The sequence below is a fragment of the Oncorhynchus mykiss genome, chromosome 6 (assembly GCF_013265735.2).
Source record: "Oncorhynchus mykiss isolate Arlee chromosome 6, USDA_OmykA_1.1, whole genome shotgun sequence".
In the NCBI taxonomy this organism is placed as follows: Eukaryota; Metazoa; Chordata; class Actinopteri; order Salmoniformes; family Salmonidae; genus Oncorhynchus; species Oncorhynchus mykiss.
In genome coordinates this window covers 79,589,334-79,617,067 of record NC_048570.1, presented here as the reverse complement: position 1 = coordinate 79,617,067, position 27,734 = coordinate 79,589,334, and the positions used below count along the sequence as shown (strand labels likewise).

The following is a 27,734-nucleotide window of genomic DNA, read 5'->3' as shown; positions in this document are numbered from 1 at the left end:
ACATGGTCTACTGAGAATTTCTCAAAGTTGGGGTTTTATTTGGAATTGCAGAAAAGGGACTGTCCCAGGATGCCTGACCCTAACTGGGCTCATGGGCGGTCCAGGATGCCTGACCCTAACTGGGCTCATGGGCGGTCCAGGATGCCTCACCCTAACTGGGCTCATGGGCGGTCCTCTGATTTAGTTCAACTCAAAAGGGAATTGGAGTTTCCTTCATTAAACAGTCCAAAATCACATTACACAATTTTACAAACAGTATCATCCTCATTCATTCATCTTATACAACAATTAGATATAAACCTCATATCTGAGGCTATTAAAGAAACAGCGTTATGGTAATGTGGCCAGTTCGTAGCTGGATTCTTCACCGATTTTTTATACCTTCTCCGGAACATAAATGTTGTTCGGACCTCAAGTTCTGTGAGGTGGAAGAAATTCCTTGTTCTCTTTGAAAATTCACTCTGTCGTTATACTGTGTGGCCATGAGGAGATCCTCTCCTCAGGAATTTACAACCTCTCTGACCACAGCAGTCTGGTTGTAGGAGCAGAGCGGGGGATGGTGCTCGCTGTACCCAAAGAGGGCAAGGTCATAACACACCTCATACAAGTACTTGGGAGTATGACTAGACGGTACACTGTCCTTCTCTCAGCACATATCAAAGCTGCAGGTTAAGGTTAAATCTAGACTTGGTTTCCTCTATCGTAATCGCTCCTCTTTCACCCCAGCTGCCAAACCAACCCTGATTCAGATGACCATCCTACCCAGGCTAGATTACGGAGACGTCATTTATAGATAGGCGGGTAAGGGTGCTCTCGAGTGGCTAGATGTTCTTTACCATTCGGCCATCAGATTTGCCACCAATGCTCCTTATAGGACACATCACTGCACTCTATACTCCTCTGTAAACTGGTCATCTGTAAACTAAGTAAAATGGTGCAGGAAGAAGTGGCAGCAGTTTTACGGGCGCCCAACCAATTGTGCTATTATGTGGTGTTTTGCCTTATTTGTAACTTATTTTGTACATAATGTTTCTGAAACCGTAACCTACGGCAAAAAAAAGAGCTTCTGGATATCAGGACATCGATCACTCACCTCGGATTAGACAAAGATTTTTTCCTTCAACAAGCAGGAAGCACACAACATATATTTATATTCTCCAAACAACCGACAGGGCCAACATCTCAGTTATTTGCAAGAGGAGGAGACGCAGGTATAGAAGACACAGAGCGGGAAGCATCGTGAGGACCCGCAGGAGGTGAGTGGGAAAGCTGCTGTTACCGTTAACATTACTCGCCAATGTGCAATCATTGGACAATAAATTAGACAAGGTACGATCACGAATATCCTACGAACGGGGCATCAAAAACTGTAATATCCTATGTTTCACGGAATCGTGGCTGAATGACAACCTGGATATTCAGCTAGCGGGATATACGCTGCACCAGCAAGATAGAACAGCACACTCCGGTAAGACGGGGGGGGGGGGGGGGGCTGTAGTGGAGCAGGGGCTGTAGTGGAGCAGGGGCTGTAGTGGAGCAGGAGCTGTAGTGGAGCAGGAGCTGTAGTGGAGCAGGGGTTGTAGTGGAGCAGGGGTTGTAGTGGAGCAGGGGTTGTAGTGGAGCAGGCGTTGTAGTGGAGCAGGGGCTGTAGTGGAGCAGGGGCTGTAGTGGAGCAGGGGTTGTAGTGGAGCAGGGGTTGTAGTGGAGCAGGGGTTGTAGTGGAGCAGGGGTTGTAGTGGAGCAGGGGTTGTAGTGGAGCAGGGGTTGTAGTGGAGCAGGGGCTGTAGTGGAGCAGGGGTTGTAGTGGAGCAGGGGTTGTAGTGGAGCAGGGGTTGTAGTGGAGCAGGGGCTGTAGTGGAGCAGGGGTTGTAGTGGAGCAGGGGTTGTAGTGGAGCAGGGGTTGTAGTGGAGCAGGGGTTGTAGTGGAGCAGGAGCTGTAGTGGAGCAGGGGTTGTAGTGGAGCAGGGGTTGTAGTGGAGCAGGGGTTGTAGTGGAGCAGGGGTTGTAGTGGAGCAGGGGCTGTAGTGGAGCAGGGGCTGTAGTGGAGCAGGGGCTGTAGTGGAGCAGGGGTTGTAGTGGAGCAGGGGCTGTAGTGGAGCAGGGGTTGTAGTGGAGCAGGGGTTGTAGTGGAGCAGGGGTTGTAGTGGAGCAGGGGCTGTAGTGGAGCAGGGGTTGTAGTGGAGCAGGGGCTGTAGTGGAGCAGGGGCTGTAGTGGAGCAGGGGTTGTAGTGGAGCAGGGGTTGTAGTGGAGCAGGGGTTGTAGTGGAGCAGGGGCTGTAGTGGAGCAGGTTGAGAGCTTCAAGTTCCTTGGTGTCCACAGCACCAACAAACTAGAATGGTCCAAACACACCAAGACAGTCGTGAAGAGGGCACGACAAAGCCTATTACCCCTCAGGAGACTAAAAAGATTTGGCATGGGTCCTGAGATCCTCAAAAGGTTCTACAGCTGCAAAATCGAGAGCATCGTGACTGGTTGCATCAATGCCTGGTACGGCAATTGCGCGGCCTCCGACCACAAGGCACTACAAAGGGAAGTGCATATGGCCCAGTACATCACTGGGGCTAAGCTGCCTGCCATCCAGGACCTCTACACCAGGCGGTGTCAGAGGAAGGCCCTAAAAATTGTCAAAGACCCCAGCCACCCCAGTCATAGACTGTTCTCTCTACTACCGCATGGCAAGCGGTACCGGAGTGCCAAGTCTAGGACAAAAAGGCTTCTCAACAGTTTTTACCCCCAAGCCATAATTACCTGAACAGGTAATCAAATGGTTACCCAGACTATTTGAATTGTGTGCCCCCCCAACCCCTCTTTTTACACTGCTGCTAGTCTCTGTTTATCATATATGCATAGTCACTTTAACTATACATTCATGTACATACTACCTCAATCAGCCTGACTAACCGGTGTCTGTATGTAGCCTCGCTACTTTTATAGCCTCGCTACTGTATATAGCCTGTCTTTTTACTGTTGTTTTATTTCTTTACTTACTTATTGTTCACCTAATACCTTTTTTTGCACTATTGGTTAGAGCCTGTAACTAAGCATTTCCCATTTTCTACACCTGTTGTATTCGGCGCACGTGACAAATAAACTTTGATTTGATCTCTGTTTACCCGTCGCAAGACCCACTGGTTGATGCTTATTTATAAAACCCTCTTTGGCCTCACTACCCCCTATCTGAGAGATCTACTGAAGCCTCATCCTCCACATACAACACCCGTTCTGCCAGTCACATTCTGTGAAAGGTCCCCAAAGCACACACATCCCTGGGACGCTCGTCCTTTCAGTTCACTGCAGCTAGCGACTGGAACGAGTTGCAACAAACACTCAAACTGGACAGTTTTATCTCAATCTCTTCATTCACAGACTCAATCATGGACACTCTTACTGACAGTTGTGGCTGCTTTGTGTGATGTATTGTTGTCTCTACCTTCTTGCCCTTTGTGCTGTTGTCTGTGCCCAATAATGTTTGTACCATGTTTTGTGCTACTACCATGTTGTGTTCCTTACGTGCTGTTTTGTCATGTGTTGCTGCCTTGCTATTGTTGGGTTCTGATTTCTTGACTTATGAAATGTACTTATTGATGAACTGAGGGAGAGAGGGGAATGTATAATGTATATGGTGGATGCAATTAAGCTTGGAATGTACTGAGGGCAGGGAAGACTATCGCACGTGGCAGGCACTGATAAGGTTGGAGAGCTGTGGATTAGTGAGGAAGGGGTCGAGGTCAGGTCACGTTAAGGGAGAAGGAACAGTTTATTGCCCATGTCACTTAATTTTCTGCCTAGCAACAGAGACGTAATGGTTAGAGAGGAGGAGACAGTAATACCGTGTCTTTGTCTAATGCGGCTGTATTGACCCAATGGGAAAATAAACTTAAGCTTTCAGTGTCCGTCGCGTTCCTACTCTGATAATTAAATCAAATCAAATTTTATTTGTCACATGCACATGGTTAGCGAAATGCTTGTGCTTGTGCTTCTAGTTCCGACAATGCAGTAATAACCAACAAGTAATCTAGCTAACAATTCCAAAACTACAACCTTATAGACACAAGTGTAAGGGGATAAAGAATATGTACATAAAGATATATGAATGAGTGATGGTACAGAGCGGCATAGGCAAGATACAGTAGATGGTATTGAGTGCAGTATATACATATGAGATGAGTATGTAAACAAAGTGGCATAGTTAAAGTGGCTAGTGATACATGTCTTACATAAAGATGCAGTAGATGATATAGAGTACGTATACATATGAGATGAATAATGTAGGGTATGTAAACATTATATTAGGTAGCATTGTTTAAAGTGGCTAGTGATATATTTTACATCATTTCCCATCAATTCCCAATATTAAAGTGGCTGGAGTTGAGTCAGTGTGTTGGCAGCAGCCACTCAATAGTGGCTAGTGGTTAGTGGTGGCTGTTTAACAGTCTGATGGCCTTGAGATAGAAGCTGTTTTTCAGTCTCTCGGTCCCAGCTTTGATGCACATGTACTGACCTCGCCTTCTGGATGATAGCGGGGTGAACAGGCAGTGGCTCGGGTGGTTGTTGTCCTTGATGATCTTTATGGCCTTCCTGTGACATCGGGTGGTGTAGGTGTCCTGGAGGGCAGGTAGTTTGCCCCCGGTGATGCGTTGTGCAGACCTCACTACCCTCTGGAGAGCCTTACGGTTGTGGGCGGAGCAGTTGCCGTACCAGGCGGTGATACAGCCCGACAGGATGCTCTCGATTGTGCATCTGTAGAAGTTTGTGAGTGCTTTTGGTGACAAGCCGAAGGTTGAAGAGGCGCTGCTGCGCCTTCTTCACGATGCTGTCTGTGTGGGTGGACCAATTCAGTTTGTCTGTGATGTGTACGCCGAGGAACTTAAAACTTACTACCCTCTCCACTACTGTTCCATCGATGTGGATAGGGGGGTGTTCCCTCTGCTGTTTCCTGAAGTCCACAATCATCTCCTTAGTTTTGTTGACGTTGAGTGTGAGGTTATTTTCCTGACACCACACTCCGAGGGCCCTCACCTGCTCCCTGTAGGCTGTCTCATCGTTGTTGGTAATCAAGCCTACCACTGTTGTGTCGTCCGCAAACTTGATGATTGAGTTGGAGGCGTGCGTGGCCACGCAGTCGTGGGTGAACAGGGAGTACAGAAGAGGGCTCAGAATGCACCCTTGTGGGGCCCCAGTGTTGAGGAACTGTGGGGTGGCGATGTTGTTGCCTACCCTCACCACCTGGGGGCGGCCCGTCAGGAAGTCCAGTACCCAGTTGCACAGGGCGGGGTCGAGACCCAGGGTCTCGAGCTTGATGACGAGCTTGGAGGGCACTATGGTGTTAAATGCCGAGCTGTAGTCGATGAACAGCATTCTCACATAGGTATTCCTCTTGTCCAGATGGGTTAGGGCAGTGTGCAGTGTGGTTGAGATTGCATCGTCTGTGGACCTATTTGGGCGGTAAGCAAATTGGAGTGGGTCTAGGGTGTCAGGTAGGGTGGAGGTGATATGGTCCTTGACTAGTCTTTCAAAGCACTTCATGATGACGGATGTGAGTGCTACGGGGCGGTAGTCGTTTAGCTCAGTTACCTTAGCTTTCTTGGGAACAGAAACAATGGTGGCCCTCTTGAAGCATGTGGGAACAACAGACTGGGATAGGGATTGATTGAATATGTCCGTAAACACACCAGCCAGCTGGTCTGCGCATGCTCTGAGGGCGCGGCTGGGGATGCCGTCTGGGCCTGCAGCCTTGCGAGGGTTGACACGTTTTAAATGTTTTCCTCACGTCGGCTGCAGTGAAGGAGAGTCTGCATGTTTTGGTTGCGGGCCGTGTCAGTGGCACAGTATTGTCCTCAAAGCGGGCAAAAAAGTTATTTAGTCTGCCTGGGAGCAAGACATCCTGGTCCGTGACGGGGCTGGTTTTCTTTTTGTAATCCGTGATTGACTGTAGACCCTGCCACATACCTCTTGTGTCTGAGCCGTTGAATTGAGATTCTACTTTGTCTCTATACTGACGCTTAGCTTGTTTGATTGCCTTGCGGAGGGAATAGTTACACTGTTTGTATTCGGTCATGTTTCCGGTCACCTTGCCCTGATTAAAAGCAGTGGTTCGCGCTTTCAGTTTCACGCGAATGCTGCCATCAATCCACGGTTTCTGGTTTGGGAATGTTTTAATCGTTGCTATGGGAACGACATCTTCAACGCACATTCTAATGAACTCGCTCACCGAATCAGCGTATTCGTCAATGTTGTTGTCTGACGCAATACGAAACATATCCCAGTCCACGTGATGGAAGCAGTCTTGGAGTGTGGAATCAGATTGGTCGGACCAGCGTTGAACAGACCTCAGCGCGGGAGCTTCTTGTTTTAGTTTCTGTCTGTAGGCAGGAAGCAACAAAATGGAGTCGTGGTCAGCTTTTCCGAAAGGAGGGCGGGGGAGGGCCTTATATGCGTTGCGTAAGTTAGAATAGCAATGATCCAATGTTTTTCCAGCCCTGGTTGCGCAATCGATATGCTGATACAATTTAGGGAGTCTTGTTTTCAGATTAGCCTTGTTAAAATCCCCAACTACAATGAATGCAGCCTCCGGATATATGGATTCCAGTTTGCAAAGAGTCAAATAATGTTTGTTCAGGGCCATCGATGTGTCTGCTTGGGGATTAATATATACGGCTGTGATAATAATCAAAGAAAATTCCATTGGTAGATGATGCGGTCGACATATGATTGTGAGGAATTCTAAATCAGGTGAACAGAAGGACATGAGTTCCTGTATGTTGTTGTGGCCACACCATGTCACGTTAACCATGAAGCATACGCCCCCTGCCCCCGCCGCTCTTCTTACCAGAAAGATGTTTGTTTCTCTCGGCGCGATGCGTGGAGAAACCAGCTGGCTGCACCGACTACGATAGCGTCTCTCCAGTGAGCCATGTTTCCGTGAAGCAAAGAACGTTACAGTCTCTGATGTCCCTCTGGAATGCTACCCTTGCTCGGATTTCATCAACCTTGTTGTCAAGAGACTGGACATTGGCGAGAAGAATGCTAGGGAGTGGTGCACAATGTGCCCGTCTCCGGAGTCTGACCAGAAGACCGCTTCGTTTCCCCCTTTTACGAAGTCGTTGTTTTTTTGGGTTGCCGGCTGGGATCCATTCCGTTGTCCTGGGTGAAAGGCAGAACACAGGATCCGAAAGTCATATTCTTGGTCGTACTGATGGTGAGTTGACGCTGCTCTTATGTTCAGTAGTTCTTCTCGACTGTATGTAATGAAACCTAAGATGACCTGGGGTACCAATGTAAGAAATAACACGTAAAAAAAACAAAAAACTGCATAGTTTCCTAGGAACGCGAAGCGAGGCGGCCATCTCTATCGGCGCCGGAACCCAACACTATGTTGTCGTCTTAGGTCTCTCTTTATGTTGTGTTGCCTCGTCAAGATGTTGGTTTTGTCCTATATTTCTATATATGTATATATATTATTTTTAAATCCCAGACCCCGTCCCCGCAGGAGGCCTTTTGCCTTTTGGTAGGCCGTCATTGTAAATAAGAATTTGTTCTTAACTGACTTGCCTAAGTGAAATAAATAACAAGACCGTAAATACACACATTGTACTATGCTTCCATTGGAAGGTCTCAAACTGTCCGTCTGACATCGTTTGAAACATTGGAAATCTGTGTATACTACCTTTGAGCAGGTAACACTCGCACGCACGCACACCACACACACCCACCTGGCCATCTGTTTGTAAGCCTCCTCAGCCACAGCGAAGATATGAGGGTCCATGTCTCCCATGTTCTGGCCACTGTACGCATTGATGATGTCACTACCGTAGATGGGAAGGTTCTCATAGGGATTAATGGCCACCAGCACAATACCTACAGGAAGAGAGGATGAGTTGGTGTGTGTGTGTGTGTGTGTGTGTGTGTGTGTGTGTGTGTGTGTGTGTGTGTGTGACCCTTGTGCGTCTGTGTGGGCATACCACAGTATGTGTAGATGAGTTTGGAGTCGGTGAAGCGGACTTTAAGGTTGTGCAGGACGGCCGGCTCGTGGAGGTAGCTAAGAGCTGTGAGGTCATTCTCCCCCACCAGGATGTCAGGGTTCCGGAGGTGAGGAAGGTTCTTTGTCTTATCATCCAGCTTGTGCTCAATGTCCTGGACAGCACAGATTAAACAGAGACGTTATCACACACAATATATGTGTGTATCACAGGCGGCTGGTGGCAGCTTAATTGGGGAGTACGGGCTCATAGTAATGGCTGGAACAGAATAAATGGAACGGTATCAAACATTGTTTCATTGTGCTTTATACCATTCCATTTAGTCCATTCCAGCCATTATTGTAATTCATCTCCCCCTCACCAGCCTCCTGTGGTGTGTGTGCTGAGTAGGGACCTGGTTTTATGTAAGTCAGTGACATAAAAAACAGACAGTTGGTGAACATAAGCCTCACACATGTATCAAAATATGCCACCAAATGGGTCAGGTTTCTGCCCCCACTTCCTTCTGAACGGTTTATTGGACTTGGTTGACATCGACACATGGACATGTTTTTATGATATGTATGGTGATATATTGCAGTGTGAAGACAACAGCCCTTTGCAACTACTCCAATAACCAATAATGAGATAGATTCGCTGTGTGTGTGTGTGTGTGTGTACTGTGCATCTCATCACAAATGAGAGGATGTTATGCAACCACCCAACCCTACACCACCCTTCTCCTCCTCCTCTCCTCCAGTACTCACCATTCCATCCTCCAGTGTGAGGTGTAGGGTGGAATCTCCATGTTTGTAGTTCTTAGTGAGCTCTGCTGACTTCCACACCTCATCTGCATCAGGGATCCACACCCGAGCAAACTGAGAGACAGGAGAGGAGAAAGAAGGAGAGTGAGAAGGGAGAGAAAGGTTCTACATTACATAAAAACATACTACAGAGTGTGTTCTCAGTCAGAAAGCTACATAAGGCCTATATCAGTCCAGTACTGTCCCCAGACTCAATGTCTACTGCAGAGAGAACCTGCTGCTGTATCAGACTGGTACAGTGCTGACTGAGGCTGTTGTATCTCAATGGTTGGTTGGATATCATTTCACCATCTAACATGATCAATACTGCTGGACATTCATAAAGACTCAAACCCAGTCCACATGATTCTGTGACCGATCACAACATGACAGGGATGCCTTCAGATCCCAGCCCTGTGGAACGAGCCTGTCAGGTGATCAAAGACGTGAAAAACACAGAAACAAAAACACTGTAAAACTGACTGGGTTTGATCCCGGGTCTTCAGCCTTCCACTAGACTGTGCTGGTCCGCTGAGCTAAAGCCACGACATTAGCTCAGAAAGCTAAGTCGTCAGGTTATAGCACGGGCAGCTAACAGAAGTCTTCAGGCCTCAGGCTCACAAGAGTGCAGTTCACAGAACCACATCCGTAACACACACGGAGGAGAGCTTTAACAGCTGCCATTAGAAAGGTCAATCAGATGGCCAATCAGTAATCTTTACATCTCACTAAGCAGCTCAATGATGATCAGCGCTACACAAAGCTTATCCTGGTTTATCCTGGTTTATCCTGGCCCATCATTGGGCCAGCAACCTTTTGGTTACTGGCCCAATGCTCTAACCACTAGGCTACCTGCCGCCCCATGATACTGCTTGTTTGGGAAAATGGGCCTGCTTGACCTGAATACTACTGTATCCTATACACAACTGGTTCCTGTCTTTGATACACCAACTAACGCTCTTAGAACAGTCGGTAAAATGTGTCAGAATCTCATTGGTAGGAAGGATTTACATGAAGACTGAAACCAAGCTTCAGTGTGTATGTGTGTGTGAGTGCGTGTGTTGGCACTAAGACTGTTGGCACTCGGATCGGATGCTCTCATATCCTCATGACTCACCCTAACCTTCCAGCAACCCTCAGCCAACCTTCCAGGAACATTCTGTGGAAAAGTCTAATGATCTAGCTCATAGGCATTTACTCACACAGACAGACAGACAGACAATAATCACCATTGTAGTAGGTTGCTTACATATTCAGACCAACGTCATCGTCATGTCATCATGGTTCATCACTATGTAGTGGATAAGGTATTCTTGTGATGCTCCACAATGAATTGAAATTAATCTTTCACACCAGTGTTTAACACTGAAAGGTCAGAGCAGTGTGTGTGTGTGTGTGTGTGTGTGTGTCTGTGTGTATATACAGAGGTCAGCAGAGAAAAGTGCTGACTCGACAGAACACAGTATCAGTCATCCTATAGCAGGGTTACTGAGGCTATTCTGTCGCTCTCTCATATTCCTTCCTGGAGGAGAGCGGTTCACAGCCCAGCTCCTAGCAATGGAAAGGAGGAGTGAGGGAGTGAGAGAAAGAGTGAGAGAATGGTGAGAGAGATGGAGAGAGTGAGAAAGAGACGGGAGGGTGGAGGTAAAAATAGCCTCACACACACACATCACTGAGTAGCATCACCATACACCGCTGAGCACACTTCCTGATCCTCCTAATCACACACTTTCTGCAGCAATGAAGCGTGTAAACCATTTCCTATCCACATTGTGAGGATGGGGGGGGGATTGAGTCGTATTTATAGACAGATCCCCAGGGTTACAGTAGAGGACAGATGAAGGGTACAACTCTACCCCAAGCACACACAAACACAGACACGGACAGAGAGGAGTCATTGGTACACTGTCTGCTACATGGTGCTAGTTGGGGGTCAGCTAGACTGGTCAACTATACAGGTGAGGATAAGGAGGAGGATGCAGGAAGAGAAGGTATTATCTCCCTTGTGACATCGGCCCTCATGACTCAGAGTGAAGGCGTTTCTCATCACACACCCTCTGCTTGCCTGGTCATGACCTGGAACAGCTGATCAGAGTGGGAGAGGAAGAGCTACAGGGATGTGTGTAAGAGGGGGAGAGGAAGAGCTACAGGGATGTGTGTAAGAAGGGGAGAGGAAGAGCTACAGGGATGTGTGTAAGGGGGAGAGGAAGAGCTACAGAGATGTGTGTAAGAGGGGGAGAGGAAGAGCTACAGAGATGTGTGTAAGAGGGGGAGAGGAAGAGCTAGAGATGTGTGTAAGAGGGGGAGAGGAAGAGCTACAGGGATGTGTGTAAGAGGGGGAGAGGAAGAGCTACAGGGATGTGTGTAAGAGGGGGAGAGGAAGAGCTACAGGGATGTGTGTAAGAGGGGGAGAGGAAGAGCTACAGGGATGTGTGTAAGAGGGGGAGAGGAAGAGCTACAGAGATGTGTGTAAGAGGGGGAGAAGAAGAGCTACAGGTATGTGTGTAAGAGGGGGAGAGGAAGAGCTACAGGGATGTGTGTAAGAGGGGGAGAAGAAGAGCTACAGGTATGTGTGTAAGAGGGGGAGAGGAAGAGCTACAGGGATGTGTGTAAGAGGGGGAGAGGAAGAGCTACAGAGATGTGTGTAAGAGGGGGAGAGGAAGAGCTACAGGGATGTGTGTAAGGGGGGAGAGGAAGAGCTACAGAGATGTGTGTAAGAGGGGGAGAAGAAGAGCTACAGGGATGTGTGTAAGGGGGGAGAGGAAGAGCTACAGAGATGTGTGTAAGGGGGGGAGAGGAAGAGCTAGAGATGTGTGTAAGAGGGGGAGAGGAAGAGCTACAGAGATGTGTGTAAGGGGGGAGAGGAAGAGCTACAGAGATGTGTGTAAGGGGGGGAGAGGAAGAGCTACAGAGATGTGTGTAAGAGGGGGAGAGGAAGAGCTACAGGGATGTGTGTAAGGGGGGAGAGGAAGAGCTACAGAGATGTGTGTAAGGGGGGAGAGGAAGAGCTACAGAGATGTGTGTAAGGGGGGGGGAGAGGAAGAGCTACAGGGATGTGTGTAAGAGGGGGAGAGGAAGAGCTACAGGGATGTGTGTAAGAGGGGGAGAGGAAGAGCTACAGAGATGTGTGTAAGAGGGGGAGAAGAAGAGCTACAGGGATGTGTGTAAGAGGGGGAGAGGAAGAGCTACAGAGATGTGTGTAAGAGGGGGAGAAGAAGAGCTACAGGGATGTGTGTAAGAGGGTAAGAGGAAGAGCTACAGAGATGTGTGTAAGAGCGGGAGAGGAAGAGCTACAGGGATGTGTGTAAGAGGGGGAGAGGAAGAGCTACAGGGATGTGTGTAAGAGGGGGAGAGGAAGAGCTACAGGGATGTGTGTAAGAAGGGGAGAGGAAGAGCTACAGGGATGTGTGTAAGGGGGAGAGGAAGAGCTACAGAGATGTGTGTAAGAGGGGGAGAGGAAGAGCTACAGAGATGTGTGTAAGAGGGGGAGAGGAAGAGCTAGAGATGTGTGTAAGAGGGGGAGAGGAAGAGCTACAGGGATGTGTGTAAGAGGGGGAGAGGAAGAGCTACAGGGATGTGTGTAAGAGGGGGAGAGGAAGAGCTACAGGGATGTGTGTAAGAGGGGGAGAGGAAGAGCTACAGGGATGTGTGTAAGAGGGGGAGAGGAAGAGCTACAGAGATGTGTGTAAGAGGGGGAGAAGAAGAGCTACAGGTATGTGTGTAAGAGGGGGAGAGGAAGAGCTACAGGGATGTGTGTAAGAGGGGGAGAAGAAGAGCTACAGGTATGTGTGTAAGAGGGGGAGAGGAAGAGCTACAGGGATGTGTGTAAGAGGGGGAGAGGAAGAGCTACAGAGATGTGTGTAAGAGGGGGAGAGGAAGAGCTACAGGGATGTGTGTAAGGGGGGAGAGGAAGAGCTACAGAGATGTGTGTAAGAGGGGGAGAAGAAGAGCTACAGGGATGTGTGTAAGGGGGGAGAGGAAGAGCTACAGAGATGTGTGTAAGGGGGGGAGAGGAAGAGCTAGAGATGTGTGTAAGAGGGGGAGAGGAAGAGCTACAGAGATGTGTGTAAGGGGGGAGAGGAAGAGCTACAGAGATGTGTGTAAGGGGGGGAGAGGAAGAGCTACAGAGATGTGTGTAAGAGGGGGAGAGGAAGAGCTACAGGGATGTGTGTAAGGGGGGAGAGGAAGAGCTACAGAGATGTGTGTAAGGGGGGAGAGGAAGAGCTACAGAGATGTGTGTAAGGGGGGGGGAGAGGAAGAGCTACAGGGATGTGTGTAAGAGGGGGAGAGGAAGAGCTACAGGGATGTGTGTAAGAGGGGGAGAGGAAGAGCTACAGAGATGTGTGTAAGAGGGGGAGAAGAAGAGCTACAGGGATGTGTGTAAGAGGGGGAGAGGAAGAGCTACAGAGATGTGTGTAAGAGGGGGAGAAGAAGAGCTACAGGGATGTGTGTAAGAGGGTAAGAGGAAGAGCTACAGAGATGTGTGTAAGAGCGGGAGAGGAAGAGCTACAGGGATGTGTGTAAGAGGGGGAGAGGAAGAGCTACAGGGATGTGTGTAAGAGGGGGAGAGGAAGAGCTAGAGATGTGTGTAAGAGGGGGAGAGGAAGAGCTACAGAGATGTGTGTAAGAGGGGGAGAGGACAGAGGGGTCTGCAGCAAGCAGCAGAGTGTGATGTAACCTTGCTTGAGGCTTTAGCTCAGTGGGCTACTGTAGAGCTAACATATGCCTGAGGCAAGCGTTCAATATGAACCTGACAAACTGTTGCACACTGCAGGTCTACTCCTGGAGATGTTTAGTACTTCAGTGCCTTCCTCAGGGGCCCAGAGCAACCAGTAAGAACACCAGCAACCTTCTGACCTGGGATTTGAACCTATAGGTCTAACCTATAGGCGAACTCCCACCCCAGTGGTTAGTTGTATTAGAGTAGTGTATAAGTGTTTGGTAGCAGGGAAAGGCAGGAGCGACTCAGGCCGACCCTTTAATCCAGGACTGACTAAGAGACTAAAGATCAACACTGTATTAACTCTGGATTTACCTCTAATCTAATCCTTACACAGAGAACTACACCTCTACACACACACACACACACACACACACACACACACACACACACACAGGTTATACCAGTCCTTTCACAGCAGTGAATACTGAAAGGCTCTGAGAGATGCTACTGGTACAGTGTACTAGGGGCTAGGAGCTAGTGAGGCAGACCCAGAAGAGAGGAGAGAGGATAGGGGAGAGGGGGGAAAGAAGAAAGGAGGGGGGAGAAGAGAGGACAGGAGGGGAGGAGAAGAGAGGACAGGAGGGGGGAGAAGAGAGGACAGGAGGGGAGGAGAAGAGAGGACAGGAGGGGAGAGAAGAGAGGACAGGAGGGGGGAGGAAGAGAGGACAGGAGGGGGGAGGAAGAGAGGACAGGAGGGGGGAGGAAGAGAGGACAGGAGGGGGGAGGAAGAGAGGACAGGAGGGGGGAGGAAGAGAGGACAGGAGGGGGGAGGAAGAGAGGACAGGAGGGGGGGAGGAAGAGAGGACAGGAGGGGGGAGGAAGAGAGGACAGGAGGGGGGAGGAATAGAGGACAGGAGGGGGGGAAGAGAGGACAGGAGGGGGGGAAGAGAGGACAGGGGGGGGAGGAAGAGAGGACAGGAGGGGGGGAGGAAGAGAGGACAGGGGGGGGAGAGAGGACAGGAGGGGGGAGAAGAAGAGAGGACAGGAGGGGGGGGAGAGAGGACAGGAGGGGGGGGGGAAGAGAGGACAGGAGAGGGGGAGAAGAGAGGACAGGAGAGGGGGGAAGAGAGGACAGGAGCGAGGACAGGAGAAGAGAGGACAGGAGGGGGGGGGAAGAGAGGACAGGAGGGGGGAGAAGAGAGGAGAGGAGGGGGGAGGAAGAGAGGAGAGGAGGGGGGAGGAAGAGAGGACAGGAGGGGGGAGGAAGAGAGGACAGGAGGGGGGGAAGAGAGGACAGGAGGGGGGGAAGAGAGGACAGGAGGGGGGAGGAAGAGAGGACAGGAGGGGGGAGGAAGAGAGGACAGGAGGGGGGGAAGAGAGGACAGGAGGGGGGGAAGAGAGGACAGGAGGGGGGGAAGAGAGGACAGGAGGGGGGAGGAAGAGAGGACAGGAGGGGGCAGGAAGAGAGGACAGGAGGGGGGAGGAAGAGAGGACAGGAGGGGGGGAAGAGAGGACAGGAGGGGGGGGAGAGAGGACAGGAGGGGGAGAAGAGAGGACAGGAGGGGGGGGAAGAGAGGACAGGAGGGGGGGGGAGAGAGGACAGGAGGGGGGAGAGAGGACAGGAGGGGGGAGAGAGGACAGGAGGGGGAGAAGAGAGGACAGGAGGGGGGCAAGAGAGGACAGGAGGGGGGCAAGAGAGGACAGGAGGGGGGGAAGAGAGGACAGGAGGGGGGGAAGAGAGGACAGGGGGGGAAGAGAGGACAGGAGGGGGAGAAGAGAGGACTTGGAGGGGGAGAAGAGAGGACTTGGAGGGGGGGGAAGAGAGGACAGGAGAGGGAGAAGAGAGGACAGGAGGGGGAGAAGAGAGGACAGGAGGGGAGAAAGTAACAGCAGAAGTGTTAATACATTTGTTCACAGCCAACAGGATTATTAGAAGCAGATTAACTCTCTAAAACTGAGCTTTCACTTCATCAGTCAGATCTCTCCCTCTCTTTCACCTCTCCTTCTCCCCTCTTGTTCACTCTTCCTCTGTCCTTCATTCCTTTATTTATCCTGATCTGACAAAGCAGGACAGGCCAGACATCCACCATGTAGCTTTCACAACTCAGCATTACAGATCACTGACTGTGACTGCAGATGGAGGAGAGGAGGAGGATGAGGAGAGTTGAACTGCAGCCGGCCCTCACCCTGCAGGCCTGGTGTCTTCACTTCTGTTGAGGGGGAGGATGAGGAGAGTTGAACTGCAGCCGGCCCTCACCCTGCAGGCCTGGTGTCTTCACTTCTGTTGAGGGGGAGGATGAGGAGAGTTGAACTGCAGCCGGCCCTCACCCTGCAGGCCTGGTGTCTTCACTACTGCTGAGGAGGAGGATGAGGAGAGTTGAACTGCAGCCGGCCCTCACCCTGCAGGCCTGGTGTCTTCACTTCTGTTGAGGGGGAGGAGGAGGAGAGTTGAACTGCAGCCGGCCCTCACCCTGCAGGCCTGGTGTCTTCACTACTGCTGAGGGGGAGGAGGAGGAGAGTTGAACTGCAGCCGGCCCTCACCCTGCAGGCCTGGTGTCTTCACTACTGCTGAGGGGGAGGAGGAGGAGAGTTGAACTGCAGCCGGCCCTCACCCTGCAGGCCTGGTGTCTTCACTACTGCTGAGGAGGAGGATGAGGAGAGTTGAACTGCAGCCGGCCCTCACCCTGCAGGCCTGGTGTCTTCACTTCTGTTGAGGGGGAGGATGAGGAGAGTTGAACTGCAGCCGGCCCTCACCCTGCAGGCCTGGTGTCTTCACTACTGCTGAGGAGGAGGATGAGGATTGTTGAACTGCAGCCGGCCCTCACCCTGCAGGCCTGGTGTCTTCACTTCTGTTGAGGGGGAGGAGGAGGAGAGTTGAACTGCAGCCGGCCCTCACCCTGCAGGCCTGGTGTCTTCACTACTGCTGAGGGGGAGGATGAGGAGAGTTGAACTGCAGCCGGCCCTCACCCTGCAGGCCTGGTGTCTTCACTACTGTTGAGGGGGAGGATGGGGAGAGTTGAACTGCACCCGGCCCTCACCCTGCAGGCCTGGTGTCTTCACTACTGCTGAGGGGGAGGATGAGGAGAGTTGAACTGCAGCCGGCCCTCACCCTGCAGGCCTGGTGTCTTCACTACTGCTGAGGGGAGGATGAAACACTGAAGGGCTGTAGAGCAGCAGTAAATACATCCTCCACCTCCTGGCCAGGCCTCTCTCTGCTCAAATGGAGAGCATCAATGGCCCTATGAGCCAACCCAATTATAATTAAACCATAAGGCCCGAGGAGTTGTGGTATATGGCTAATATACCACGGCTCAGGAGCACGACGCAAAGTAGAGAGCCAGGACACAAAAGTATTTAGTCAGACACCAATTGTGCAAGTTCTCCCACTTAAAAAGCACAATTGGTGGCTGACTAAATACTTTCCCCCCACTTTATATTGGCCCTATATATTGGTCGTATACCACAAACCCCCGAGGTGCCTTACTTACTTATTATAAACTGGTTACCAACGTAATTAGAGCAGTAAAAAAGGTTGTCATACCCATGGTATAGGGTCTGATATACCACAGTTGTAAGCCAATCAGAATTCAGGGCTCGAACCACCCAGTTCATAATGTTCTTCAGTGTCTTCATTCTTCAACAGAAACAGTCTCTGCTCCATTAAACTATCATTTATTCATCCAAAATGGAGCCCTGCCCACTGTGTGTGTGTGTGTGTGTGTGTGTGTGTGTAATTAGTCTAGTCAACACTGTGAGCAGTAGAACTAATCTCGCGGTAACTGCGGCCCCCTCATCACATGACCCGGTTCATCACATGACAGAGCCTCATGTGAGAAACTGCTGCTTTTCTGTTTAACCACAGAGTTTCTAAAACATCTTTGGTTTAACGCTCCCCAGTACACACCTCAGCAGAGACACAGGAGGAAGAGGAGGAGAGGAGGGGGGAGGAGAGGGGCAGATGTCGGAATCTTGGGGAAAACAGATGTTGATGAAAATCCCTGATTTCCTGGGAAACACTACCTTGAGCGCTCGTTCGCCCTCTTTCCCTCCCAATCTCATTACCCCCATCCCTCGCTCTCTCCATCCCACTTCCCTCTCTCCATCCCCCTTCCTCTCTCCATCCCCCCCTTCCTCTCTCCATCCCCCCCTTCCTGTCTCCATCCCCCCCTTCCTGTCTCCATCCCCCCCTTCCTGTCTCCATCCCCCCCTTCCTGTCTCCATCCCCCCCTTCCTGTCTCCATCCCCCCCTTCCTGTCTCCACCCCCCCCCCTTCCTCTCTGCTCTCAATACCGACAGTGTCAACCCATAGAGTGTCTGTCTTACAGGAACTTCTGTCTAATCCCATTAGTTACCATGCAGACATTTAGCAAACAGGAGTACAGTATGACAGTACAGCAGCCCTGACTCCGACAGCACAGTGGCCCTGACTCCGACAGCACAGCGGCCCTGACTCCGACAGCACAGCGGCCCTGACTCCGACAGCACAGCGGCCCTGACTCCGACAGCACAGCGGCCCTGACTCCGACAGCACAGCGGCCCTGACTCCGACAGCACAGCGGCCCTGACTCCGACAGCACAGCGGCCCTGACTACGACAGCACAGCGGCCCTGACTACGACAGCACAGTGGCCCTGACTACGACAGCACAGTGGGCCTGACTACGAGCACAGTGGCCCTGACTACGACAGCAGTGGCCCTGACTACGACAGCACAGTGGCCCTGACTACGACAGCACAGTAGCCCTGACTACGACAGTACAGTAGAGAGTTCCCATTGTATAAGAGCGTATAACGGGGTATGACAGAAGGAAGGTATGTAGGTATGATAATCTAGATAGTGCTCCTAACTGTCTGAAACAGACTTGTTGGGCAGCTCTCTGTTGTTCTTGTGTTGGCTGAAGTACCAAGGCCTACTGGAACACTCATGGTGGTAGCATCCCAAATGGCACCCTATTCCTTATAAAGTACACTACTTTTGATCAGAGCCCTTTGGGTGCCATACAGGGTTCCCTTTAGGATGCAGACTTCAACAGACAAACAACCCTTCCTGGTACAGGAGAGACAGGGGAGTTAGGACACTAGTTAGGACACCAGATCAGTGCAGACCAGGGTGTGTCTGACCTCCATGTTGTCTCCAACTCACAGAGCTACTGGACAGGCCACGCTCTCACACACAGGCCTGAAACGTTCTACTACAACACAATAGAGAAATAACCAAACCAAGCCAAATGAAAGGAAGTGAACTTACTTTGACAAACATATAATCCAACTCCTGATTCTCGTTCATCTTCACGCCTCAGCAGATCCCAGAGCCTTATCTTAAACTTTGCCCCCCTCCTCTTCACCTCCCGGCCCCACACACACACACACACCTTGCAACACACTCCCTGCCACACACCTGGCCAGCAGAGGGAGGTGAATCGATTAGAGTGATGGTTATAGCGTTGCGGACAGATGAAATATTCCCATAGTGTCTGACAGCGATCAGGACTCTGTCTCTCTCCCTCTGCCTTCTACTTTGCTCTGGTCCAACCCTGTCATTGGACAACCCAAATTTCAGTCAAACAGCCCAGCTCCCGCCCTCCCAGCCCAGACTATCACCCCTCAGTCACATGAGAATGGAGGCAGACAAAACCTCACTCAAACACACACGAGCTGGGACGAAGAACCAAACATTATCCACACCAACCAAACCAACCACTTATGTGGACATTTGGCTTATATTGTTCATTATGATAAATAACCTATTAGAGTAGTGTGAAGTTTGAAATTAAATACGTTTGCTAATAGTAGTTAAGGGAAATATTTTTTTAAATAACTGTGGTGCACATAATGTTATAAACTTGTCGTTCTGGTGATAATTCAGTCAATTTATTGTGATATGAATTTTGGTCCATATCGCCCAGCTTGCTTGCTTGCTTGACTCACTAGTACCAATAACTAACTCACTCACTCACTCACTAGTACCAATAACTCACTCACTCACTCACTAGTACCAATAACTCACTCACTCACTAGTACCAATAACTCACTCACTCACTAGTACCAATAACTCACTCACTCACTCACTAGTACCAATAACTCACTCACTCACTCACTAGTACCAATAACTCAACTACCTACCTACCTACCTCACCTCACCTCACCTCACTCGACTGACTGACTGACTGACTGTCGGTCCGTATTTGAGAGTGGAGCAGCAGGATGTCATGTATATCGCACTGTGGACACGACTTCTCCGCTCAATTACCATAACAGAGTTACCGTGGTAATCTAATGCACATGTCCCGTATCAGCGTCAGAGGAAAACACAGACACACAACTATGAAATGGTGCAGCAGTTTGTCTTACTAGCTGACCTGATCAGCAGCATGAGGAAAGTGTGTTTAGCTTTGAGCTGAGAGATGCTGTATTCTTCTCTGAGCTACTAAATGACTGTGCTCTCCCTAATGCCCTTTAGGCTAGACCTGACTGACTACTGGAGCCTACTGCAGCCTGATGACTAGATACACTCTGTTCACCAACCCGTGACAGCAGAGATGTCATTTTAATGCTGTCAAAATGACAAGACATTTTTCTATAGTGAAAAGGAAGGAGCTGCCATTCATTCCAACAGAATAACGTCACGCTGTAAGCTAGACCTAAACTTAACCCTTTGAGTTGTGGGTTTGGTGCTGGAAACAGCAGAATTATAGTTATTGGTGCTGGCAACAGCAGAATTATAGTTATTGGTACTGGCAACAGCAGAATTATAGTTATTGGTACTGGCAACAGCAGAATTATAGTTATTGGTACTGACAACAGCAGAATTATAGTTATTGGTACTGGCAACAGCAGAATTATAGTTATTGGTACTGGCAACAGCAGAATTATAGTTATTGGTACTGGCAACAGCAGAATTATAGTTATTGGTACTGACAACAGCAGAAATATAGTTATTGGTACTGACAACAGCAGAATTATAGTTATTGGTACTGGCAACAGCAGAATTATAGTTATTGGTACTGACAACAGCAGAATTATAGTTATTGGTACTGGCAACAGCAGAATTATAGTTATTGGTACTGACAACAGCAGAATTATAGTTATTGGTACTGACAACAGCAGAATTATCGTTATTGGTACTGACAACAGCAGAATTATAGTTATTGGTACTGACAACAGCAGAATTATAGTTATTGGTACTGGCAACAGCAGAATTATAGTTATTGGTACTGGCAACAGCAGAATTATAGTTATTGGTACTGGCAACAGCAGAATTATCGTTATTGGTACTGACAACAGCAGAATTATAGTTATTGGTACTGACAACAGCAGAATTATAGTTATTGGTACTGGCAACAGCATAATTATAGTTATTGGTACTGGCAACAGCAGAATTATAGTTATTGGTACTGACAACAGCAGAATTATAGTTATTGGTACTGACAACAGCAGAATTATAGTTATTGGTACTGACAACAGCAGAATTATAGTTATTGGTACTGACAACAGCAGAATTATAGTTATTGGTACTGGCAACAGCAGAATTATTATTATTGGTACTGGCAACAGCAGAATTATTATTATTGGTACTGACAACAGCAGAATTATAGTTATTGGTACTGACAACAGCAGAATTATAGTTATTGGTACTGACAACAGCAGAATTATAGTTATTGGTACTGGCAACAGCAGAATTATTATTATTGGTACTGGCAACAGCAGAATTATTATTATTGGTACTGGCAACAGCAGAATTATAGTTATTGGTACTGGCAACAGCAGAATTATTATTATTGGTACTGGCAACAGCAGAATTATTATTATTGGTACTGACAACAGCAGAATTATAGTTATTGGTACTGGCAACAGCAGAATTATTATTATTGGTACTGACAACAGCAGAATTATAGTTATTGGTACTGGCAACAGCAGAATTATTATTATTTGTACTGGCAACAGCAGAATTATAGTTATTGGTACTGGCAACAGCAGAATTATAGTTATTGGTACTGGAAACAGCAGAATTATAGTTATTGGTACTGGCAACAGCAGAATTATAGTTATTGGTACTGGCAACAGCAGAATTATAGTTATTGGTGCTGGAAACAGCAGAATTATAGTTATTGGTACTGGCAACAGCAGAATTATAGTTATTGGTACTGACAACAGCAGAATTATAGTTATTGGTACTGACAACAGCAGAATTATAGTTATTGGTACTGACAACAGCAGAATTATAGTTATTGGTACTGGCAACAGCAGAATTATTATTATTGGTACTGGCAACAGCAGAATTATTATTATTGGTACTGGCAACAGCAGAATTATAGTTATTGGTACTGGCAACAGCAGAATTATTATTATTGGTACTGGCAACAGCAGAATTATTATTATTGGTACTGGCAACAGCAGAATTATTATTATTGGTACTGACAACAGCAGAATTATAGTTATTGGTACTGGCAACAGCAGAATTATTATTATTGGTACTGACAACAGCAGAATTATAGTTATTGGTACTGGCAACAGCAGAATTATTATTATTTGTACTGGCAACAGCAGAATTATAGTTATTGGTACTGGCAACAGCAGAATTATAGTTATTGGTACTGGAAACAGCAGAATTATAGTTATTGGTACTGGCAACAGCAGAATTATAGTTATTGGTACTGGCAACAGCAGAATTATAGTTATTGGTGCTGGAAACAGCAGAATTATAGTTATTGGTACTGGCAACAGCAGAATTATAGTTATTGGTACTGACAACAGCAGAATTATAGTTATTGGTACTGACAACAGCAGAATTATAGTTATTGGTACTGACAACAGCAGAATTATAGTTATTGGTACTGGCAACAGCAGAATTATTATTATTGGTACTGGCAACAGCAGAATTATTATTATTGGTACTGGCAACAGCAGAATTATAGTTATTGGTACTGGCAACAGCAGAATTATTATTATTGGTACTGGCAACAGCAGAATTATTATTATTGGTACTGGCAACAGCAGAATTATTATTATTGGTACTGACAACAGCAGAATTATAGTTATTGGTACTGGCAACAGCAGAATTATTATTATTGGTACTGACAACAGCAGAATTATAGTTATTGGTACTGGCAACAGCAGAATTATTATTATTTGTACTGGCAACAGCAGAATTATAGTTATTGGTACTGGCAACAGCAGAATTATAGTTATTGGTACTGGAAACAGCAGAAATATAGTTATTGGTACTGGCAACAGCAGAATTATAGTTATTGGTACTGGCAACAGCAGAATTATAGTTATTGGTGCTGGAAACAGCAGAATTATAGTTATTGGTACTGGCAACAGCAGAATTATAGTTATTGGTACTGACAACAGCAGAATTATAGTTATTGGTACTGACAACAGCAGAATTATAGTTATTGGTACTGACAACAGCAGAATTATAGTTATTGGTACTGGCAACAGCAGAATTGTCCCAATTACTGAGCTATGCGTTTCTTCATTGTACCTTCACCTGCCTTCTTTCTCCTCTCTCCCTCCTTTCGCTTCCCACTAGAATAGAATAGCACTAGAATGCTGTCAAAATGACAAGACATTTTTCTATAGTGAAAAGGAAGGAGCTGCCATTCATTCCAACAGAATAACGTCACGCTGTAAGCTAGACCTAAACTTAACCCTTTGAGTTGTGGGTTTGGTGCTGGAAACAGCAGAATTATAGTTATTGGTGCTGGAAACAGCAGAATTATAGTTATTGGTGCTGGCAACAGCAGAATTATAGTTATTGGTGCTGGAAACAGCAGAATTATAGTTATTGGTGCTGGCAACAGCAGAATTATAGTTATTGGTACTGGCAACAGCAGAATTATAGTTATTGGTACTGGCAACAGCATAATTATAGTTATTGGTACTGGCAACAGCAGAATTATAGTTATTGGTACTGGCAACAGCAGAATTATAGTTATTGGTGCTGGCAACAGCAGAATTATAGTTATTGGTACTGGCAACAGCAGAATTATCGTTATTGGTACTGACAACAGCAGAATTATAGTTATTGGTACTGACAACAGCAGAATTATCGTTATTGGTACTGACAACAGCAGAATTATCGTTATTGGTACTGGCAACAGCAGAATTATAGTTATTGGTACTGGCAACAGCAGAATTATTATTATTGGTACTGACAACAGCAGAATTATAGTTATTGGTACTGACAACAGCAGAATTATAGTTATTGGTACTGACAACAGCAGAATTATCGTTATTGGTACTGACAACAGCAGAATTATCATTATTGGTACTGACAACAGCAGAATTATAGTTATTGGTACTGGCAACAGCAGAATTATAGTTATTGGTACTGACAACAGCAGAATTATAGTTATTGGTACTGGCAACAGCAGAATTATTATTATTGGTACTGACAACAGCAGAATTATAGTTATTGGTACTGACAACAGCAGAATTATAGTTATTGGTACTGACAACAGCAGAATTATAGTTATTGGTACTGGCAACAGCAGAATTATAGGTATTGGTACTGACAACAGCAGAATTATAGTTATTGGTACTGACAACAGCAGAATTATAGTTATTGGTACTGGCAACAGCAGAATTATAGTTATTGGTACTGACAACAGCAGAATTATAGTTATTGGTACTGACAACAGCAGAATTATAGTTATTGGTACTGGCAACAGCAGAATTATAGTTATTGGTACTGAAAACAGCAGAATTATAGTTATTGGTGCTGGCAACAGCAGAATTAGTTATTGGTACTGACAACAGCAGAATTATAGTTATTGGTACTGACAACAGCAGAATTATAGTTATTGGTACTGGCAACAGCAGAATTATAGTTATTGGTACTGACAACAGCAGAATTATAGTTATTGGTGCTGGCAACAGCAGAATTAGTTATTGGTACTGACAACAGCAGAATTATAGTTATTGGTACTGACAACAGCAGAATTATAGTTATTGGTACTGACAACAGCAGAATTATCGTTATTGGTACTGACAACAGCAGAATTATAGTTATTGGTACTGGCAACAGCAGAATTATTATTATTGGTACTGGCAACAGCAGAATTATTATTATTGGTACTGACAACAGCAGAATTATAGTTATTGGTACTGGCAACAGCAGAATTATAGTTATTGGTACTGGCAACAGCAGAATTATAGTTATTGGTACTGACAACAGCAGAATTATAGTTATTGGTACTGACAACAGCAGAATTATAGTTATTGGTACTGGCAACAGCAGAATTATAGTTATTGGTACTGACAACAGCAGAATTATAGTTATTGGTGCTGGCAACAGCAGAATTAGTTATTGGTACTGACAACAGCAGAATTATAGTTATTGGTACTGACAACAGCAGAATTATAGTTATTGGTACTGACAACAGCAGAATTATCGTTATTGGTACTGACAACAGCAGAATTATAGTTATTGGTACTGGCAACAGCAGAATTATTATTATTGGTACTGGCAACAGCAGAATTATTATTATTGGTACTGACAACAGCAGAATTATAGTTATTAGTACTGGCAACAGCAGAATTATAGTTATTGGTACTGGCAACAGCAGAATTATAGTTATTGGTGCTGGAAACAGCAGAATTATAGTTATTGGTACTGGCAACAGCAGAATTATAGTTATTGGTACTGACAACAGCAGAATTATAGTTATTGGTACTGGCAACAGCAGAATTATAGTTATTGGTACTGGCAACAGCAGAATTATAGTTATTGGTACTGACAACAGCAGAATTATTATTATTGGTACTGGCAACAGCAGAATTGTCCCAATTACTGAGCTATGCGTTTCTTCATTGTACCTTCACCTGCCTTCTTTCTCCTCTCTCCCTCCTTTCGCTTCCCACTAGAATATTGGGTCCTCTGACTCTCCCACGGCCGAAGCAGACAGGAGACAAACCTAGTTTACAATACCACCCTGTGTGTGCGCACAGTATTTTCCATTCGCGCCAGCAGTCGGCTAATCAGCCGATTACAAACTCATTTTCAGCTGGCTACTTTTTGCACTTCATATTAACTAGGCTACTTTTCATTTAAAAGTTTCCATTTGCTAGCCTGATGTGCCTGTCAGTCACAAAGCGAATGATGACAAGGAAACGCAGTCTTCTGTCTGTAACACGGCCTGCCGGTACAATGTATGCATGCTGTGGTTAGTTGCAGTCAGATTTCTTTACATGTAGGAGAGAGAAAGCAAGTGAATTCGTACGTCCCATGTAATATACATGGTAACGATACCAGACAGTGACACTAAAGAGAGTGACTCTCGTCAGTCAGTGTAGCATACCAAATCGCATCGGTGAGAGAGCCGTTCATTTGGCTCCCTAACTTGTACAGTGCTTTCGGAAAGTATTCACACCCCTAGACTTTCCCCAAAAAATGTTGTGTTACAGCCTCAATTTAAAATGGATTAAGTTTAGATGTTTTGCACTGGCCTACACACAATGCCCCATAATGTCAAAGTGGAGTATTTTTGGGGGACATTTTTACTAATTAATTAAAAATTAAACAGCTGTCAATAGGTATTCAACCACTTTGTTATGGCTAGCCTATATAAAAGTTCAGGACAAAAAAAAGTGCTAAACTTGTCACATAATAAGTTGCATGGACTCATTCTGTGCAATAAGTGTTTAACATGATTTTTGAATGACTACCTCATATCTGTACCCCACATATACAATTATCTGTAAGGTCCCTCAGTTGAGCAGTGAATTTCAAAACACAGATTCAACCAAAGACCAGGGAGGTTTTCCAATGCCTCACAAAGAAGGGCACCTATTGGTACAGTTAAAGTCGGAAGTTTACATACACCTTAGCCAAATACATTTAATCTCAGTTTCACAATTCCTGACATTTAATCCAAGTAAAAAATTCCCTGTTTTATGTCAATTAGGATCACCACTTTATTTTAAGAATGTGAAATGTCAGAATAATAGTAAAGATAATTATTTCTTTCAGCTTTTATTTCTTTCATCACATTCCCAGTGGGTCAGAAGTTTACATACGTACACTAAATTAGTATTTGGTAGCATTGCCTTTAAATAGTTTATCTTGGGTCAAACGTTTCGGGTAGCCTTCCACAAGCTTCCCACAATAAGTTGGGTGAAATTTGGCCCATTCCTCCTGACAGAGCTGGTGTAACTGAGTCTGGTTTGTAGGCCTCATTGCTCGCACACGCTTTTTCAGTTCTGCCCACAAATTTTCTATACGATTGAGGTCAGGGCTTTGTGATGGCCACTCCAATACCTTGACTTTGTTGTCCTGAAGCCATTTTGCCACAACTTTGGAAGTATGCTTGGGGTCATTGTCCATTTGGAAGACCCATTTGCTACCAAGCCTTAACTTCCTGACTAATGTCTTGAGATGTTGCTTCAATATATCCAGATAATTTTCCTTCCACATGATGCCATCTATTTTGTGAAGTGCACCAGTCCCTCCTGCAGCAAAGCAACCCCACAACATGATGCTGCCATCCCCGTGCTTCACAGTTGGGATGGTCTTCTTTGGCTTGCAAGCCGCCCCCTTTTTCCTACAAACATAATGATGGTCATTATGGACAAACAGTTCTATTTTTGTTTCATCAGACCAGAGGACATTTCTGCAAAAAAGTATGATCTTTGTCCCCATGTGCAGTTGGAAACCGTAGTCTGGCTTTTTATGGCTGTTTTGGAGCAGTGGCTTCTTCCTTGCTGAGCGGCCTTTCAGGTTATGTCGATAGAGGACTTGTTTTACTATGGATATAGATCCTTAGTAATATATTTCAGCATCTTCACAAAGTCCTTTGCTGTTGTTCTGGGATTGAATTGCACTTATCGCACCAAAGTACGTTCATCTCTAGGAGACAAAACGCGTCTCCTTCCTGAGCGGAATGACGGCTGCATGTTTATACTTGCGTATTATTGTTTGTACAGATTAACGTGGTACCTTCATGTAACCGGTGTGAAATGGCTAGCGGGGTGCACGCTAATAGCGTTTCAAATCGGTGACGTCACTCGCTCTGAGACCTTGAAGTAGTTGTTTCCCTTGCTCTGCAAGGGCTGCGGCTTTTGTGGAGTGATGGGTAACGATGCTTCGAGGGTGGCTGTTGTCTGTGTGTGCAGAGGGTCCCTGGTTCGAGCCCAGGTAAGGGCGAGGAGAGGGACGGGAGCTACACTGTGACATTCAGGCGTTTGGAAATTGCTCCTGATGAACCAGACTTGTGGAGGTCTACAATTGCTTTTCTGAGGTCTTGGCTGATTTCTTTTGATTTTCCCATGATGTCAAGCAAAGAGGCACTGAGTTTAAAGGTAGGCC

At 46.8% G+C, this 27,734-nt stretch overlaps 1 protein-coding gene across 5 annotated transcripts in view; it reads right to left on the bottom strand.

The window, feature by feature from the left end:
* LOC110511859 (unconventional myosin-Va) overlaps nt 1-27,734 on the bottom strand; it is a 93,010-nt gene that overhangs the window by 54,464 nt on the left and 10,812 nt on the right. For all 5 annotated transcript variants that reach the window (XM_036981032.1, XM_036981034.1, XM_036981033.1 and 2 more), the window contains exons 2-4: nt 8,727-8,837; nt 7,963-8,134; nt 7,714-7,858 (exon numbers count right to left, since the gene is read on the bottom strand). In XM_036981032.1, the coding sequence (XP_036836927.1) occupies nt 7,714-7,858; nt 7,963-8,134; nt 8,727-8,837 (428 nt within the window). The remainder of the gene's footprint in view (nt 1-7,713; nt 7,859-7,962; nt 8,135-8,726; nt 8,838-27,734) is intronic.